General features: G+C 45.0%; 1 protein-coding gene across 1 annotated transcript in view; it reads right to left on the reverse strand.

Moving 5' to 3' along the window:
* FREM3 (FRAS1 related extracellular matrix 3) overlaps positions 1 to 5640 on the reverse strand; it is an 84079-nt gene extending 78439 nt beyond the window's left edge. The window contains 1 exon segment of the mRNA XM_045798633.2: positions 285 to 5640. Within this exon segment, the coding sequence (XP_045654589.2) occupies positions 285 to 5460 (5176 nt within the window). The 5' untranslated portion in view covers positions 5461 to 5640.
* Between the last annotated feature and the right edge of the window lie 12924 nt (positions 5641 to 18564).

Below are 18564 nucleotides of genomic sequence, written 5' to 3' on the forward strand. Positions count from 1 at the left end.
ATTTCAGAAGCAGAAACTGCCCACCTGCATTCTGCAATTTTAGGGCATATCTACCAGCCTTACTAGATGTCCGAGAGTTCCTGTTAAATGGGCATGCTGATGAAATGGCTGGAAAAGAACTTGTTGCCCATTTTTGTTATTAGAATAATCTCGTATTCCACCATATTTCATTAGAATAACAATCTCTCTGCCAATGGGCTGAGGTTGGGACAATTTTATACAGAATTGGGAGATCTGATCTGCTCAAGAAGTGGGACAGAAGCATCGGGGATCTTGTTACTAACCTTGCATAAACACTCGAGTGCTCTGGTTTCCAAGGCCAGTGTTGATAATGAAGCCATGCTCTGGTCCTCTGGTCACTTTATACTTCAGGAACCCCTGGAAACTGTCTTGATCCTCTGCCTTCAGAGACCTGCTGGTAATCAGGAAGCTCATGTGTCCAGCGTGAAGGCGCTTCGAGGCTGGCGCACCTCTGTTAATGGCAATCTGGGGGAGCCTGTTGTCCAGAGAACTTATGTGGATCCTCATTACCTGAGGTTTGTGTGTCTCTAGGACAGTGTCTGGGAAGACATAGAAATCAGCATGAGTGCCATCTGTCACAGTCAAGGAGAAACTGTCCTCAGTTGTCTGACTGCCATCATGCCAGTAGCTAATCAGGCTCTCTCTCAGGTCCCGCTTGGTGAAGGTGGTCACGGGATGACTGCCATTATACAAAAGCCTACCATGGATGGGGAGCTGGGTGACAGTAAAGAGGAGAAGATCATCTGGAGTGTCCTTGTCTTCCACTGTCAACTCAAACGGAGTGATGTGTTTGCTTTCCCCTTCCTGCAGTACTAGTTTATGGATGGTCAAGACAGGTTTCTTATCATCCACGTCTGTGATGAAGATCCTGAAAGTCTGGGACACAGGGTTGAGTCCATCAGTCACTTGAAACTCAAAGCTGTCCATCTTTATCTCATCATTTGAAGTGTGGACATAGTATATTTTGTTGCTAGCCAACTGAAGCTGAGTGAAAGAGGCAATGGGCGTCCCAGGGTGGTCAGAGCTCTCCAAGTGCCCCAGGCTAGGAGCCCGCGTGATTCTGAAGTGAAGCTGTTCATTAAGGCTGTTCAGGTCACTGGTGCTAAGCAGATTGGTGGTAAGGGTCACTCTGCCACCTTCTGTCAGGGTAAGCCCTTTGCTAACCACCTCAGGGAAGACCCTGTCTAAGCTGCCAACAGTGATGTAGAAGTAGCGGTCTATCAAAGGGTTAATCCCATCAGTCACATCAAACTTGATAATGTCAAGAACTCCATCTTGGCCTGTGTGGGTGTAGCAGATGAGGCTTCTGTCAATCTCATCCTGGGTAAAGTTCATCCCTAGCGTGAGGTTATTTCTCGCCTCCCCTCTGGGTTTTCTCAGCCGCTGTAGAAGCCCTTGTTGAGGCCCTGAACGGAGGACAAAACTGAGGCTCTTTTCATCAGAGTCAAGATCTGTGGCCTTCAGGACCCAATTTGTGATGACCTCGGTGTGTCCAGGCTCTACTTCCAGCCCATCATTGGTGGTCAGTCGAGGGGTTTCATCGTCCACCAGGATCACCATAACGGGTACCCTCCTGTGAGTGGTGTGCTTGCCATCACTCAACCAGACCTCAAAACTGTCCTCTGTGGTCTCAGAGTCATCATGCTCGTACACAATAGTGGAGGCCTCCTGGATCTCCTGTAAGGTGAAGCTGCGGATGGGCTGGCTGCCGGTGGCCAGCTGCTGGACGATTCGTCCGTGCTGAGGGAGGGCTGTGAGCTGAAAGTGAAGCTCATTTGGTGGCAAGTCAGCATCTGCTCCATTGAGCAGTGGGGTGTCTATGACCAGGCTCATCCCCTCTAACACCACAAACTCACCGGCAAAAAGTTCAGGCTGCTCGTCATTGGTGGGTAAGATGATTATAGGGAAGAAGACATTTGGGGAGAAGTTGATGCCATCAGAACAATGAAAGGTGAATTGATCTTTTTGTGGCTCTACACCCTTGTGAATACTCTGTACATAATTGATACGCCTCGCTTGGACATCTCTGATGGAGAAAGCACTGATGGGGCTACCAGCCCGTGATTCTTTTGAACCAGGAGCTGGTGCAATGTTTTCCAGGTAGCCAGAGGCTGGCTGACCAGTCACTGTGCAAAGGATTTCATCTTGGGGTGTGTCCACATCTTCAATACTGAGATGTCGTGAGGTCAAGGGACTCTTCCCGCCTTCGTCAACAATATAGGACTCCCCCACCAAGACTGTGGGTGCCACATTGTCCACAGGCAGCACAAGCACTTGGACCTGCACTCTCTCAACTATGCTGTCTCCTACCACCCATTGACAAGAATCCTTGGAGAGAGTGAGGCTGAAGGTATCATGTTGTTTCTGGAAGCCAACTTCACCCCCAGTGTGGACATAGACTACTGCCCCACTGATGAGGTCCTCTTGGGTGAATCGTTCTGCAGGTAAACCATTCACTAGAAGAATGCCCAATTTTGGGCTATCCTCTACAATGAAAGACAGCATCAAGTCACCTGTGCCCTTCTTTTTGCCATGTATCATGTCCATGGTGATCTCAGTGGCTCTGCTCTCTAGTACATCTATGGAAACATCTAATAACGGACTACCTGTAACAGAGACCTTGGGACTTTTGTCAGCTGAAGTGGGATGCACGTAAATCCGGACGGTGATGGGTATGTGGTGCACCTTGTCACTTACCTCCAGATGGAAGGTGTCATTGGTGGTCTGGTCTCTGCTGTGCTGGTAAGAGACACTCCCATTAATAATATCAGCTTGCATGAAAAGTTCCCCTGGAACCATATGTTTGTTTAAGTAGCGCAGGTGTCCATGTTGGGGACCCCAGACTAATATGAAGACAATCTGGTCAACATCTGTGTCAGGGTCTATGACATCCAGTTCATTACTGGTGAGGATAAAATTTCCTCCCTCTAAGACAGTAAAGCCTCTGTTGGTGACTTCTGGAGGCTGGTTGTCCACAGGCTTCAGGAATAATGTGAATGTACCACGTATGCTGTTGCCTGCAGCATCCTCCACTTGGTAGGTGAACTGCACAACCCGTGGTACAACACCCAGCTTCCTCTGTGGGGGCTGGTAGGCAACTTTATGGAGATTTACCTGGGCCTGGGTGAAGTGCATGATGGGCATATCTGGTGAATCAGTGAGCACAACTTCTCCAGCCCGGACTTGGTGGTTGTCATCTGTGTCAGTTGGGGGTGTCAGTAAGGTGTACCACAGGTTCTGGTCATCTGAGTCCTGGTCAACATATTGGAGGAATTTCTTCTGGAAGTGAGTGAGTTGGTACTGGTGCACGGTCATTTCTAGGGTAGTTCCTGGAAATAGTTCTGGACTCTGCAGATCCACTGGTTGGACCTTGATGGTGAAGAAGTGCTGGTTGGATAGATTGGGTGGGTCATGGTCATCCTGTACATGGAAAATCAGCTGGGCCGTTACAGGTTGAGGTCTGTGGGGTCCAAGATGGCGATAGAAGAGTTTCCCTTCCATTATGTCTTGCTGAAGCCACTCAGTCACCACCTTCTCATAAAGTCCTTCCTTGTCCACATAATACCAATCTTCATCTTCCGGGGACAGAGGTGGTTCAGCCTGCCGAAGCAGCATCTCCCCCAGGTGCTGAGTTGAGTAGGAGGAACCAGGGGCCAGATCCCACCCTCTTTCTTCCTCTTCTAGAGGCTGGTCCTCCAGCACAAAGCAGATGGTTGAGTCGTCAGAGTCAATATCAGTTGCACTCAGGACAAAGGGGGAAATCTGGACCACCTGGCCTTCTGTAACTGAGAGCCCGGTGTTGGCCTTGACCTTCGGTGGTTCATCATCAACAGGTATGATGGTGACAGGGAAGAGGAATTCCACCTGGTGGTGCCCATCCTCCATCCGGAAAATGATATTGTCACTGTAGGTGTTGCTGCCATCATGCTGGTACACCACTCGCCCTGCTGCCAGGTCCTCTGGTGTGAAATGCTTGCACCCAGCAGGTGCCCCAAGCACCACCAGCTGCCCATGACTCAAGCCCCTTACTGCAGTTACTATCACCTCTTCTAGCTTATCATTATCACTAATCTGAAGGCTGTGAGTACTGGACAGGGGCTTTAACTGACCTTCAAATAGCAGCAGTCCCTGGTTATATCTAGCCACTGGGGCCAGCATGTTCATGGGCTTCATTATCACGATGAAGGCAAAGGGGTCTGAGGTGGCGCCATCTCCGTCCACCACCTGCAGCTCCAGCTGGAAGAGGTGCTCTGAATCCAAATTCTCTGTCGGGGGCTGATAGGCAATTCTCAGTTCCCGCAGCTCCCTCTGGGTGAAGAAAGAGACTGGAAGACCCAGGGGGTCGTCAGTGCTGACCAAGTACCCCTGGTGCCCTGGTGTGGTTGTGGGGGCATTGAGAATGTTGAAGACCAGTTCATCAGGGTCAGACTCTGTGTCCTCCGCAGCCAGTGCATCAGGGGTCAGAGCTGTCAGCAAGAACTGATTGACCTCCATCATCATCAGGGCCACAAAACTGGGCCTAGGTGCAGTGTTCTCTACTCCGTCGAGGATGCTCACCAGCAGCTGGAAGTGCTCGCGGGGCAGCGCCGCCTCTGACCCAGCGCCTCTGTCTTCTGGCCCTAGCAGCTCCGCCATCAAGGGCACATAGTCCCGATTGGGCGACGGGGTGGAGGCGGTATGCTGGTAGCGCACCCCAGCTCTGACAAAAGTCTCACAGTCTACTCGCTTGCCCCTGGGGAGAGGGTCCCCCATGGCATCCACCAAATGCCCATACTTGGGCAGTGGGCCGCCCTGGGGAGGAAGAAGGGTGAGCCGGCACCTGCTGGTGGTAGAGGCTCCGTTCCCCAGGGAGGCAAAGTCCAGCACTCTCCTGTCAATGGCTTGGCTCCAGCCCTGCAGCTTCTCCACTGACAAAGGCCTGTTGCGCGTCACTAGCTCCGACCGGGGGAAGACCACGTCCACAGCCAGCGTGAAGGGCAGAGCCAGCGTGTAAGTCGGGGCGTCGTAGCGCAGTTGCAGCCGCACCCGAGCGCGTCGCGGGCTTCGGGAGCCGAAGTGAGTGTACTGGACCTGGCGGGGCCCGAAGGCGCAGGGGAAGCGGCGCGGGGAGAGCGCACCGTGGCTCAGCGGCAGGGCTTCCAGCACCGTCACCTCGCACCAGTGCCCGGGCTGCACTCGAATCACCAGGTCCCGGAGCGGGTCCAGCCAAAGCGAGCGGCCCACGGGAACCCGGAGTCCGGGGTTGGCGATGAGGACGCTGGGGCCGTCGGGGCTACTGCGGGCCAGGGCGCCCCAGGTGGGCAGGTAAAGCGCAGGGTGGGGTTCAGTCCCAGGCGAGGGTACCTGTCCCTGTAGCACCGGGCAGCTCAGGAGCACGTAGGTGAGCGCCGCGACAAGCTGCCGGGGCGTCCCAGCGGGGCGCGGAGAAGTTGCAGCCATGGGACCTTGACGCTGGGATGCGCGGAGAGGACCCTGTCCTAAGAGGGCCGGCTCAAATGCAGGTGCAGCCTGGGGAGGAGCAGGCTGCTGTCCAGTCGGGAGCGAGGCACGCACTCAGCAAGAGCCGGTGGCCATGCTTCAGCTGTGGCAGGTAAAAGCTGCTTCTGCCCACCTTCTGTCCTGCCTGCGTCGCAAGCCTTTCCTCGGCTGGCTCCGGGGACCGCCTAGATACGCCCCAACGCCCGGAGACCTCGCGAGGGTGCCGGAGCTCGCCCCTCCACTCCTTTGTGCCTTTAACCTCGCTACCTTACTGACCTTCGTGCCCGGAGGGGTAGTCGGCCGCTGTGCAGCCCCCGCTGCCTGCTTCAAACCAGCTGGTCGGGATATTCTCCCCGGTGCCTCGAAGAGATTGTTCTTTAGGACTGGGAGACAGACAGCGACTGTACCGGGTCAGTTGCACGCGTGGAAGACACTGCGCTCCCGTGGTCCGTTCATCCAGGCAACGGTGTTTCTGAAAGGGGGGAGAGCCACCATTCCTCTTCCTTACCGCTGACAGGCGTGCATTTCCTAGCCAAAATTGAGTCTCACTTCGGACATAAAAGAAGCTAGCGGGAGCTATTTTGCAAATTGGATTTTCAAGCTGCCTGTCTGACGAAGCAGCTTATTCCAGATCTTGTAATTCGGTGCTTCCAAAATAACCCTGGCATTTCTCTTCTGCTCAGTTCTAGAGGAAAAAGATCAGCATCCAGGCTGGTGAACTTGAACAGCTTTGACAATCTGTTTCTAGTCAGCGGGTCTCACATAGCACAACCGGGTGTACACGTTGGCTTCTTTCCATTTTTTTAGAATGTGGTTTCCATATCTGATCAACAGTGACTCCCTCTGAGTTTATTAGACATGGTGTTTCCTAAATACTTTCTTTGTAGAAAAATATGTAGTAGCCAGAGGCGAGAATGTCAAGAGAAAGAGTAGCAGAGAACATACCGCAGGTACCTGGGTCAATTTCTGTGAATTAATCTATTTAACACTTAGAATGGAATTAGGATCATTTTGGGGCTTTTAGTTAAGGATGCCTGCCCTGGTGGGTTGTAATGTTAGCTACTTAGTTTGTTTTCTTTCTTTCTTTTTTAATGATTTCATTTATTTGAGAGAGGAAAAAAAGCAGGTACACACATGGGGGGAGGGGAGAGCAGCAGACTCCCCGCTGAGCTGAGCCTGGAGGGGATGGGGCTCAATCCCAGGACCCTGATATCTTGACCTGAGCCCAAGTCGGATACTTAACAGACTAAGCCACCCAGGTGCCCCTTCATGTCTATTTTTTCAAATATTAGACGTGTCCATTTAGGCACAAGGCAGACTAATCTTTCCCTGTAATTAAAATGGTAATGTGCTTTCTTATGCAATTAATGTAAATGTGACACTTGAGGTCAGTGAAAATAGATGTGTCCAAAACAGTAGAGATAAATATGACTTCAAGGGGAATATACGTGTACAATGATGTCCTTAAATTATTTTATGTTACTGTGTGGCAGATGCCTGTCTTAGGCATTTCAGCCCCAGCAGCTCGGACTCCCAGAGCAGAAATAATCTGCAGTTGGCTTGGAATCATTAATATTCTTTTAAAATATTTAATCAGCCAGTGAAAGGCCATGAGTCTATATGATCCACAAAGTGGAACGTAGTACACCTCATTAGCACAGATGAGGCAGATTTGTCCATATAATTGAATATTAAGACATAGTAAATTTGAAACAAAATGTTTAGTGAATTATACTAGTCCAGTGTGTCTAGAAATTATTTTTAAAAAATATTTTATTTATTTTATTATGTTATGTTAGTCACTATACAGTACTTCATTAGTTTTTCATGTAGTGTTCCATGATTCATTTTAAAAAATATTTTAAATTGAAACAGGTAAAATTCCATTGTAAATGAAAAAGACATTGTATTTCATAAAGCCACTGCCTGATCCAAAGGATGGTTTTTCTATAATAGAACTTTTTTGCATATATTAAACTTCACCAAATGAATATTCCTGTATGAGTGTAATTTTGATTTCTGTCCAAGCGCCACTCATTCTGGGCAACTGTGTTGTCCCTGTGCTATTTTCATTACAGAGATGGGGGTTGGGACCGGAGATGAGAGAAAACTAAGCTACTAGGTTTTTAATTTTGTCCTCTGACCTTCCCCCTCCAGTTAACATTCTCTCTTCCATTCTTCTGTTCTTCCCTACCAAGCTTCCTGAAAGTGGGGTTTTTGTTTTTCCTGCTGTCTACATGACTAATTCTCCCACTCACTCCCTCTTAGAGCACTTCAGTCTGGCTTCCACTTTAAAAACATCAACAAAATTCTATGTGAGGTCATTAGTAACCTCCATGTGGCAAAAATCCCATGACTTTCTCGAATCTTGTCCATTTGCCACACCCTTCTGTTTTTCCTCCTTTGTGGTTTAAGTCCATCTTCTTCAGAAAGCCTTTTTCCTATGCTCCCCAAGCCATATTAAATCTGCTTGTAATTCTGCATTTGCAGATAACTTGATTCAGCTGCATAAGAGCAGGGAGCATGCAATGTTGACCCCTGATAGCCACTGATGCTAAGGACTGGTGCATCGCAGGTACATAAAAGTGTTTGTTGATTGAATAAGATTGAGAGGTAGTAATCAGGTACTGTGAAGTCTAGGTGCCAGGCAAAAAAACAATAAAAAAAACCCCAAACCAGTGCAAGTACAGGATAGCTCCTTTTGTAACCGAACCCAAGTCCATCTGCCTGATGCACAGCAAAGACCATCACTGAGACACTGGGCATGGTAAAGGAAGGGTTGATTCCGGAGGCAGCCAAAGGTGGGGATGAGGAGACAGGAGGGCAACCCTCAAATCCACCTCCCTGAAGGAGAGTCAGGGAAATTTAAAGGCAAATGAAAAAGGTCTGGGTAAAAGTTGCAGCTGTGCTTAGCAGTCCTGTTAACCCTTTGGTTACCAGTGTGAATCCCCACTGTCTTTTGATTATTGCTCATTCTTGAGGGAATTGGGATAACGACCATTCTAGTTACTTCCTGCTAAAATGGGGCAAAGATCGGGATTAGAGGAATGGAAAGGTTCTGTACTCATTTGGAAATCTTTAGTTCCAAGTTGAAACCCAATATTCTACGTTACCAGGATTTTTTGTACTTCGGTTTGTTGTTCTTACACTATTTTATCTCGGGCCTTAGGGGAGATTTATTGTAACCACGTAGCTTGTCGTACTTGTCCACAGATTTCTTTGTATCGACTCTCCTAAAGAGTTACGGGTCCAGCAGAGGCTTGCTGGTCCAAGCACGGTTCTTTTTGATCTTCATTTATTCTGTTTTTCCAGTTTATTTGGGTCTCCAAGAAGGAGTTTAATTTCCATTAATGCCCAAGGCTTTGGACACTGCTTGTGTGACTTTTGCCACAAATGCATCTCCATTGTCACCCTGAATTATGAACAGCAATCCAAGCCTAGGAATGATCTTGCTTAAAGTGTTTTAACAGCTTGAGACCTTCCCTGAATGGCAATGGAAAAGCTTCAACCCAATCTGTAAAGTTGTCTATAAATACTAGCAAATATCAAAAATTACCTGTTGTTTTTGATATCCTGGTAAAATTTACTTGCCAGGCTTCTCCAGGTTTGGGGGCTCTGAGTTGTATACCTTTTAAAATGGATGGGGGCCCCGTCTTAGGATTGTTTTTAGCACAAATGTCACATTTTTTAAATAGTTCTCTAATGATTGGGACCCGCAATATACTTCTGGGTCCATCGAAGAGCAGCATCTCACCCATTACAGGTGCTTTGGGGAATACAGTTAAATATTTCTCCCATAAGATGTTCTGGGAAAGGATTCATTCTATTTCCAGCTGGCTCTAGCGGCAGCATGGTGTTTTAATCCCCATGCCTTGGCTCCCTTTAGGAATATTGTGGTTGATACTGTAGTTAAGATTATGTCTGGTACTAAAGCCACCATAGAGGGTTTTGGATCTTTGTAGAGGCTGCCAACTTGGTAGCTTGATCTGCCCAGTTGTTCCCTTGGGCAATCAGTCTGATTTCTGTTGTTCTCAGCAATGGACAATAGCTGCTGGGTCACCATTGCATCCAGCTCTTAATGGTCTTTGATCCATAGAACTGTTCTTGTCTGTAAACATCTCAAAGTCTGGATTTTCCAGTGGTAGAGCCATCAAATAAGGATGGCTGGAATAAAATCGATCAATTACCTGTAGGTTTCTGGGGATCTTTGAGTGGTTTATACAGAAACAGGCATGAAGATGGCCTAAACATGGGCCCTTGTGGCAGTTTTTCTCTGAAGTTTACCTCAAGCTGTCTAGTTTCTGTTTGCAGGGCTTTAAGAAAAAGAGCAGTTTTATTGCTCAGTGATTCCAAGTCAAGAGAACGGGAGAAAATTGGAAATATTCATGTGGAGAGCTTGGCCAGATACTTGAGGACACCAGAATTCAGAATCCAGTTTTATAGGCAAACAACAAGCACTCACAAACAGTTCATCAGAACTAAAAAATCTAACATCCACAACAGTGTGTTACTGAAACATTTCTCTAAAGATCACCCTCATTTCCAAAGATTAGGGCTAATTTGTTTGTAAAATAATGTTTGTAAAATGTTTGTAACAAACTTGGCCTAATTATTTACCTAAGTGCAACGAAACAGTGATTGGCCATATGGATTTTTGTTTGTTGCTTTAAAAAAAAATCTGTTTTCCTGGAACTCTTCCTAAGAAATTTCAGATCAAATGTCTAATAGCCTCTCAAGGCTAAGAAGCCAAGCTAAATTCTTGCCATCCGATTTCACCTACAATACCTAGAGGTTTGGGTGAATTCCTCTCTTCGTGGGGTTCTCAAAATAGCTGGAGGTTCCTGCACCTGCCAGGAAGTGACCTTCTTTACTCACCTGGGAAGGCTGCTGGTACACGTGTAAGCAAGGTATCAGGCCAGTTTTTCCAAAGGGCCTCATTGGCTCCATCAATTCAACCTTAGTTTCTTAAAGCTGTCTGGTCACATCTGAGTCTATGCATATCTCCTTCCGATAGAACATTCCAGTCAAAGCCTTGGTAATATAACCAATGTTTCCAATTGTGTCCTGACAAAAGGAGAACAGATTCTTAATAAACTTATGCAAATTAATGCATTGCTATGGAAATAGAAGAATCCGTACTAGGAATTTCTGAATTCTGGAGGGATCAGGTAAGGAAATAAAGATACATGTTTCACATTTGTTTACAAATGAATGTTTTATCAAACTTCCGTAAGTCATAGATAGTCTTAAATTTGGGAGAGCAAATACTAGAGAACCAGCAATGTTTCAAACAAGAGTCTGTTTGAATGCAGTTTTTGCATCAGTTCCAGAAATTCTTACCGAGTTTAGTTTATGGCCTTAAAGGTATCAGAGACCTGTAATTGTTATTATAATACAATTGACAAGGAAATTCTGTGACATACAACCCTCTAATAATTAGACTTACAGGTGAGGACATTATCCCAGGACATTATCAAAACCTTAGGAATTTTCTATAACTTCTGCAACAGTGATAGCAATGACCCCACTGTATAGCATAAGGAGGGTTCTCATCACTTATGTGACAATACTGCCCATGTAATTTGACACACCAAATCAACAAGCCTAATTAGTCAAAAAGACTTCCTTTAGAAGTTGAATTCTGGAAAGTTCATCAGAAATATCAGAAAAAAAAGCTTTAAACAATATGCCTATTTAGGATTAGAGACCATTATAAAACTCAATATTTATTTAGGCAAGGTGGCAATAAGATCTTAAAGGCAAGTGCAGAGGGTTATGCAGTTGTTTCAACTTTAATCAGAGACCTAATAAAGACGAAACATAGTATTTTTCTAGGCAGATTAAAGATAAAAAAACTTTATGATTTAGACTAATCTAAGAAAACGGTTTTAACAAAGAGAAAACCAAATTCCAATCTCATCTGGTATACTTCTGATATTAAGACTCATTCACTCCAAGAAGATAGATTTTTAAAAATTATGCAGTCTTTTTTTCCTCCCTGTCCGCTTGCCCATGTGGATGTTGGGACAAGGATGTCCAGGGCACTGTGAGGATCAGAGTTCTTGTGGCAGGTGCTGGGATGGGCGGACCAGAATCCCCATCAGGAAAGAAGGGCTGTCAGCTGGAGGAAGGCTGCAGCAATCCTCACCTCTCCGAGGCCAGCAGGATTGCTCTGACCCAAGACAATGGCCTTGCCAAGGGCGTGCCCCCTCCCCAGGTGGTCACGTCCAATGACTGTTCAACAGGAGGGTAGAGAAGCCCAGTCTTTTTGTCCCAATTCAGGGTGGCTTTGAAGGGTAATGCAATGTTTGGAATCCTTGGGCAGTCAGCTAAGGTTTCTGTTGACGCACCCCTGCTCACCTTCTGCCTGATCTTGCTCTCGGGCTCCCTTCTCCTCCCCAGGTGGTGCTCACTCCCTAGTTAACTTGTTTACACGCTAAGCCCCATAATCTCAGTTCCCATGACCATGCACAAAATTCGTTTCCAAATTCATTCAGATTTTGTCCTAAGTTTTTTCCTTAAATAACCAGTTTTGCTTTCCTTGCATACAGTTGTCCCCCTACTATTTCTAGTCGTCTTAATTACATTTATTAAAATTATTTACATCTATTTGTTCTTAGATTACCCATAAAACTTGGAGGCATTTGACAAAGTTCTCAGGTCTTTTTTTTTTCTTTTCTGACAAATTTTGCAAAGAAGGTAACGTGAACTTATTTGACTTTCAGTAAACACAAGCAGAATAAAGTTTTACATTTAATGCTGATAATTCTAAAGAGAGGTTCATTTTAATTGAACCAACAACCTTAATTAGCTTTAATACTGAGTATTTTTCAAGATTGCATGAACTTGAAATGTTTGGGTTAGCTTCTTTTTTCTGAGTTTTAGAATGTCCAATTCTTATAAACAGTTGCCTTTAAATCAACTAAATAGAGCTCTTTTATAAATTGGTTTTAGCAACATCATCAAAGGTAGAGAAATATCTAGCAGGTACAACATACACGAACATACATAAATACACAGACAAGATGCAAACAAAATTTTAAAGGCCCAATTTCCAAATATCTTCCTTTGACAAAACAAAGCTAAAATCTCCCATTTTCCAGTTAGAACACAGCCGGTTTTAACCAAAGACACCGGAAGCTGCAGGGGCAAGCCAACCTAATGAAGCTCAGAGGACCTCTGTGAGCGTTGGCTCCTCCTCAAAAGCTGGGGCTTTTCCGACTGAACCAAATAGTTTTCTACTTTCTAGTTCCTCCTGAAAGGTCAGAGCATCACTGACTGAATCAAATGGCTCCCTCATCAGCTTTTTAAGCTAGAAAAGGAGACAAGGAGACCTCCAAACCGCCTATATGGAGGCAACCAACTGGGAGGAAGAAATCTAGGAGAGCCAAGGCAAAGAGGAGGAAGAAATACGCTCAGGTGCGATTCCACAGGAAGTACTCACCAAGAGACGTCTGTCATGCAAACCGAACCCCCAAACCATTTCCTTGCAGTGAGAATTGAATTACGTGCCAAAGGTTAGGTGCCAGGCACGGTGGAGTCCCAGGGATGGTCCCTAGGAAAAAAAGCCTAAGCAGCTGCTTGGACTCGTCACTGAATTCCCATTACCAGCTTGGGGGTGGGGGAGTGGGGAGGGGGCATGAACCACGGGCAACAAGCTTCGGGTTGGCTTGTCAACTTGGTAACTAAACCCAAGTTCATGTGCCTGATAGGCAGCCAAGATGATCACCGAGATATCAAGAGTGCAGCAAGGAGAGGGCTTAACCCGAGAGGCGGCCACATGAGGAGACCAGAAGACAAACCTCCAATCCACCACCCAGAAGGAGGGGAGTCAGGGAAATTTAAAGGCAAATGAAAAAGATCTGAGTAAAAAGTTGCAGCTGTGGTTATTGGTCCCACTGACCCTTTGGTTACTGGTTTTACTTTCTTCCATCTCCAGACTTTATCGATTCCTTAGAGGCTGGTGATGGTTCTGTGTGGAGAATGAACATTTGATTTCTGGCCAAATATTTATTTTATCAAAGCTCCTCCCCCAAGACAGAACAATTTCACTTTTCCATATTGTGATCTTTTTTATCCCTCATCATCCGAAATTTATTCTTTAAAACTGAGCTGCATTTTACATTGTAAATTAATTCAACTTTCACTAAAACTGTGTCCTACGGGGTAGGACTCCTTATATGTCCCTGTCACTCCAAGGAACTTTCTGTCAAGTCCCACTCCATAAATAATTGTCAGCCTTAAGTACATAAATGACATTTAATAGGTCATAGAAAGGAGACAATTTGTCCAAATAGCCTGCCTGTGCTTTGGCAGGGAGACAGCCCATTTTTGGAAAGTCACATCCAGCTTTTAGGAGAATTGGATGAGAACAAGTAGGGCAGGTTTCTGCCCCGTGACCGGAGAAGTTCCACCACGGCCTCTGCTCCCCGTCAAGGCTAAGCTGTTCAACCTAGTCTTTGTTGAAGCTGTTTTTTTCCTCTAGCAGCTGGGGAACAGAAGGGCCTAAAGCCTAAATATCATAAGATGAATGCCTTGAATCCGACCGCTTGCAAATATTTCATGTTTCTACGACAGTAAAACCTACCTGGAGCCCTTACTCTGGCCTTGGGGCCAGCAATGGTCTCTTAGACTGAAGAATACATTTCTGGAGGCTACAGGTTAAAAAATCAAATAAGGCTCTGCCTCAAAAAAAAAATTAAAATGGCATCCATTGGCTGTGTAGGTCCTGTGTCATCTGTCAGGACAGCAGCTTCAAGAGAGATTAAGAAGTTAAGCACACAGCCTGTCAGTGGCCGAGTCAGCCTTGTTCCCACAGAGTCAGTGGGGCGCGCCCATATTTCTTACCAGCTTCTCCCACTCTAAAGATGATGTGGACGGAGCTCGACCCCAGTGACTGTAGCCCAGGGCCATAGCTGCCTGTGCATAGATCTAGTCGGTGATCGCCAGGCCCTGGCGTGGGCACCGTTGTTCTCTGTGCCTCCACACATTATTGGGCATTGCTAAAGGCAAGCTTCACCCAACGGGGCAAGGAGATCATCGTTCCCAATGGGAGAAACCACGCAGCTTTTCTGAAGATATGGTGCTGCATTTGTTAATTTCTAAAATTTTCCCAGCAATTACTTCTAGTCATCCTATTAATGTAAAGGACACTGTTATTGTCAGAGCATTTGGGAGCTAGGGGGAGTGGGGAGGGATGGGGAGGAGAGGAATCAGAATATTTTGTCCACCCTTCTGAGATTTCAGCTGCCATCTGGAAAACATCAGGTAGTCCTAGCTCCCTCAGGCCAGGAAGAGCCATCCTTCAGGCCATTGGGTGCAAGATCCCTGAGTCCCAGGGCTCCCGTTCTGGCTGTGGCTGTTCTGGGGAGATGATGGGTAGCGAGGAGTCCAGGGCAGGGGAGCCTGTGGGAGGTAGAAGATGAAGGTTCTCTTTGGCTCTGCACCGGGACAAAGAGCTGATTCAAACTCCCTCATTCCTGGTTGAAAATAAGACCCTGGGAGAACAAAAGGCATTATTCAGAACTAATTTGTGACATGATCATTGATCATGTTACTTTAAACCATACAACATATAAAAGAAGTAACTATTTTTTATTTCAAAGGCAGGCATGAAGAACACATTAAAAAAAAGAATCAAAGTTAAAAGATTGAGTTTTTCTAGTCTATTTGGTATTCTTTATTTATTTTAGTATACGTAGGTACGATGTCTATTCGGCAGAGATTTCCTTTTAAGTAGTTTCAAATTTTAGAAGCAAAAGCTCTCATGAATGGTAATTAATTGGCAGTGGTTTTTGGAGATACCTCAATGGAATCTGATGTCAGAATGGATACTGTTTTGTTTGTTATTTGGGTTTTTCATTAATCTAGTTTGAGTGAGTCAAGAGGAAGTCTTAGGTGTAGTCCTATTTATTTGTATGCAAGTTTTATCTGATGGGGAATTATGCATTTTTAATAAATCAGCTTTTTCTTTCTCTTAAGAATTGATCTATTGAATATTACAATCCTGGTTTCAGCTCTGAAATGTAAAGTTCAGCCAAATTCTGAAAATGACTTGGTAGCATATTTATCAATTAAATATAATTACTATTACTTCTAATTTTTTTCTTTTGCATATGCCTTCAGAGTGTTCTAGTTTGACTTTTTTCCGTTTATTCAAGTACACAAGTGCAGAATAGGCATAGCAAATCCATGACTATCAAGATATAATTCTATCGTTTTTAATTATGTTTTATAAGGAAATTAAAGCTTTTTCAATATCTTACTGTAAAATATAATTAATAACATTGAATAGATGTTTAAATATCACATAAACATGATGATTTAAATATCAACATATTTCCTATGTTAAATCATTAGTATTAACTGGTGTCGTGTGAGTTTGCTAGGGCTACTGTAATGAAGTGTCACAGACTGGGTGGCTTAAACCATAGAAATTTATAATCTCACAGCTCTAGAGGCTGGAAGTCTGAAATCAAGGTTCAACAGGCTTGGCTCCTTTCTGGGGCTGTGAGGGGAGGCTCTGGTCCAGGCCTCGCTCCTTGATTTATAGATGGCTGTCTCCTCCCTCTGTGGCTTCATATCATCTTCCCTCTATGCATATCTCTGTGCCCAAATTTCCCCCTTTTCTAAGGACAGCAATTATATTGGATTAGGATCCACTCTAATGGCTTCATTTAAACTTTATTATCTTTGTAAAGACCCTATTTCCGGATATGATCACATTGTGAGGTACTGAGGGTCAGGACTGTGATGTATGGATCTTGGGGAGACGCGATTTAATCCATAGCACTTATGTTTTGGTCCTTCAGACTCATACCCTTTTCACATACAAAACACATTCATCCCACTCCAACATCTCCAAATGTCTTAACCCATTCTGGCATCAGCTCTAAGTCCAAAATATCCAAATACATCTAAATCAGTTATGGGTGACACGTGGCATATGATTCATCCTGGGGCAAAATTCACCTCCATCGTGAACCCATGAAACCAGGAAACAAAGTTATCTGCTTCCAAAATACAATGGTGGGCAGGCATAGGATAGACATTTCCAATCCAAAAGGGTAAGATCAGAAAGGAAGAAAGGGTCGTGGGTCCCAAGCAAGTCTGACACAGGCAGGGCAAATGCCATTAGAGTTTAAGCCTTGAGAATAATCCTCTTTGGCTGGATGCTCTACAGCTCTGTCCTTTGGAACTGCCTGAGTCTCAGTCTCCCCCTTCAGCCAACGGTGGGTATGTAACAGTATTCTGAACTAGTTGTAACCTGTAAAGATTACTAACGTGGTAGGAAAACATTGGCCAGGCAAATTGAAGGAGGGGAATCTAATTTGAATTCTACCTCATTAATAAGGGACTGATTAGGGGCACCTGGGCAGCCCAGTCGGTTAAGCGTCTGCCTTAGCTCAGGTCGTGATCCCAGGGTCCTGGAGTCAAGCCCCGCATCAGGCTCCCTGCTCAGCGGGGTGTCTGCTTCTCCCTCTCCCTCTGCTCCTTCCCCCTGCTCATGCTCTCTTTCAAATAAGTAAGTAAAATCTTTTAAAAAGTTAGGGACTGATTATTCATACTCAGAGTTAATGCAATGCTTCATGTAAATTCATATGTGGCTGGTTAGGTAGGAAATCAATTCTGGAAGCTCTTACAGAGAAGAGCAAATCCACTTCATTATTAGTTTTTTCCCCCAGAAATAATGACAATAAAAACTATCAACAATATATCATGTAGCCACACTTATTTCTACCAAGATTTTTTTCTCTAGAGTCGGATTTTTACAAACCAACACCAAACTGACACATGGACAATCCTCAGGTTATAGATGTGTGTATTTCTCTCAGATTGCACTAAAAACTAGTGCAACTTTCCCATTTAAAGTGACCCAGGAATGAAGATGGAGAGGAAGCCATGTGAATGGTGCTTCACTAATTGACTTGTCGATTTTGAAATCTCATTCAGATTCACTGCAAGGAGGCTTTCATTATGATGTTTACAATATTTTTAAAGTGGTGAATTTGTTTAATTTTGACTTTCAAGGGCATTTCCAATATATTCAGTAAACTTAAACAAGTTTTATAAACATTTTTTGTTAGAGATTCCCAAGGAAATTGACCTATTCATTTGCTGAAGACTAATTTATAACTGGCATATCAAAAGTGTTTTTAAAAGAAGATTCTAAAAGTAGCAGGATGATCCAATGAGACTATATTTACACGTGTGGATGAGTATGCGTGCTGTCCCAGCAAGAGAGAGACACTTCGGACTTGCTGAAGGCAGCCTGGAGACCAGCAGATGGGGCTTCTTGAAATCACATCACAATCACAACCCATCATTCTTCCCCTCCCCACTAAAGGATAGCTGTGGGCGCTTTGGAGTCACTGCCAAAATTTTGCTTAGGAGAAAAACTTATTTTTGAATCATTAATTAAGGCCAAACGTCACTATTATTTTGGAGGGTTGACAAGGTTAACAGGTGTGATCAGACTGTATTTAGAGAATTCAAAGGAGCTCTGATCTCAACTACTTAAAGGTTAGACAGGTAGCATGAATTAATCAAGACATAGGGGCAGAAGAAAATAGAGGAGAGAGACTGTGTCTTGGTCTGGGCTGGCCAAACAAAGTGCACGCTTTAAACTCAAGCATGGTTGTCATCTATTAAAGGATACAGTGTTGTTTCTCGGTACTATTTTTGGAAGATGTCCATCTTTTAGGCACTATGGGAATATTTGGCACTACAGGGTGTATGGTGAGCATGGGCCAGGAGAAGGGACCTTCATATACATGTAGTTTCATTTTAAATTGGGATCATGAGAAATGACCATTGGTATAGAGCTGTGCCCATTGACCCCATAGTAGAGAAGAAAGCTGCATGGCAAAGAAGCTTCCCAGGGACACGGCTGTTGATCTTGGAGGGCTGTGATGCAGCAGGGATGTTGAAGCCAAGAGTGGGTTCCATAGTGGCCGTACACTGTGAATTGATCTTAAATTTTGTATGTAGGCTATATTTTGGACCAATATCCACTCAGTGCCTCATTCTATTTTGGAGGATTTATGGGGAGAAATTAGGATGTTT

The sequence above is a fragment of the Ursus americanus genome, chromosome 13 (genome assembly GCF_024610735.1).
Source record: "Ursus americanus isolate L20-20 chromosome 13, mUrsAme1.1.p, whole genome shotgun sequence".
In the NCBI taxonomy this organism is placed as follows: domain Eukaryota; kingdom Metazoa; phylum Chordata; class Mammalia; order Carnivora; family Ursidae; genus Ursus; species Ursus americanus.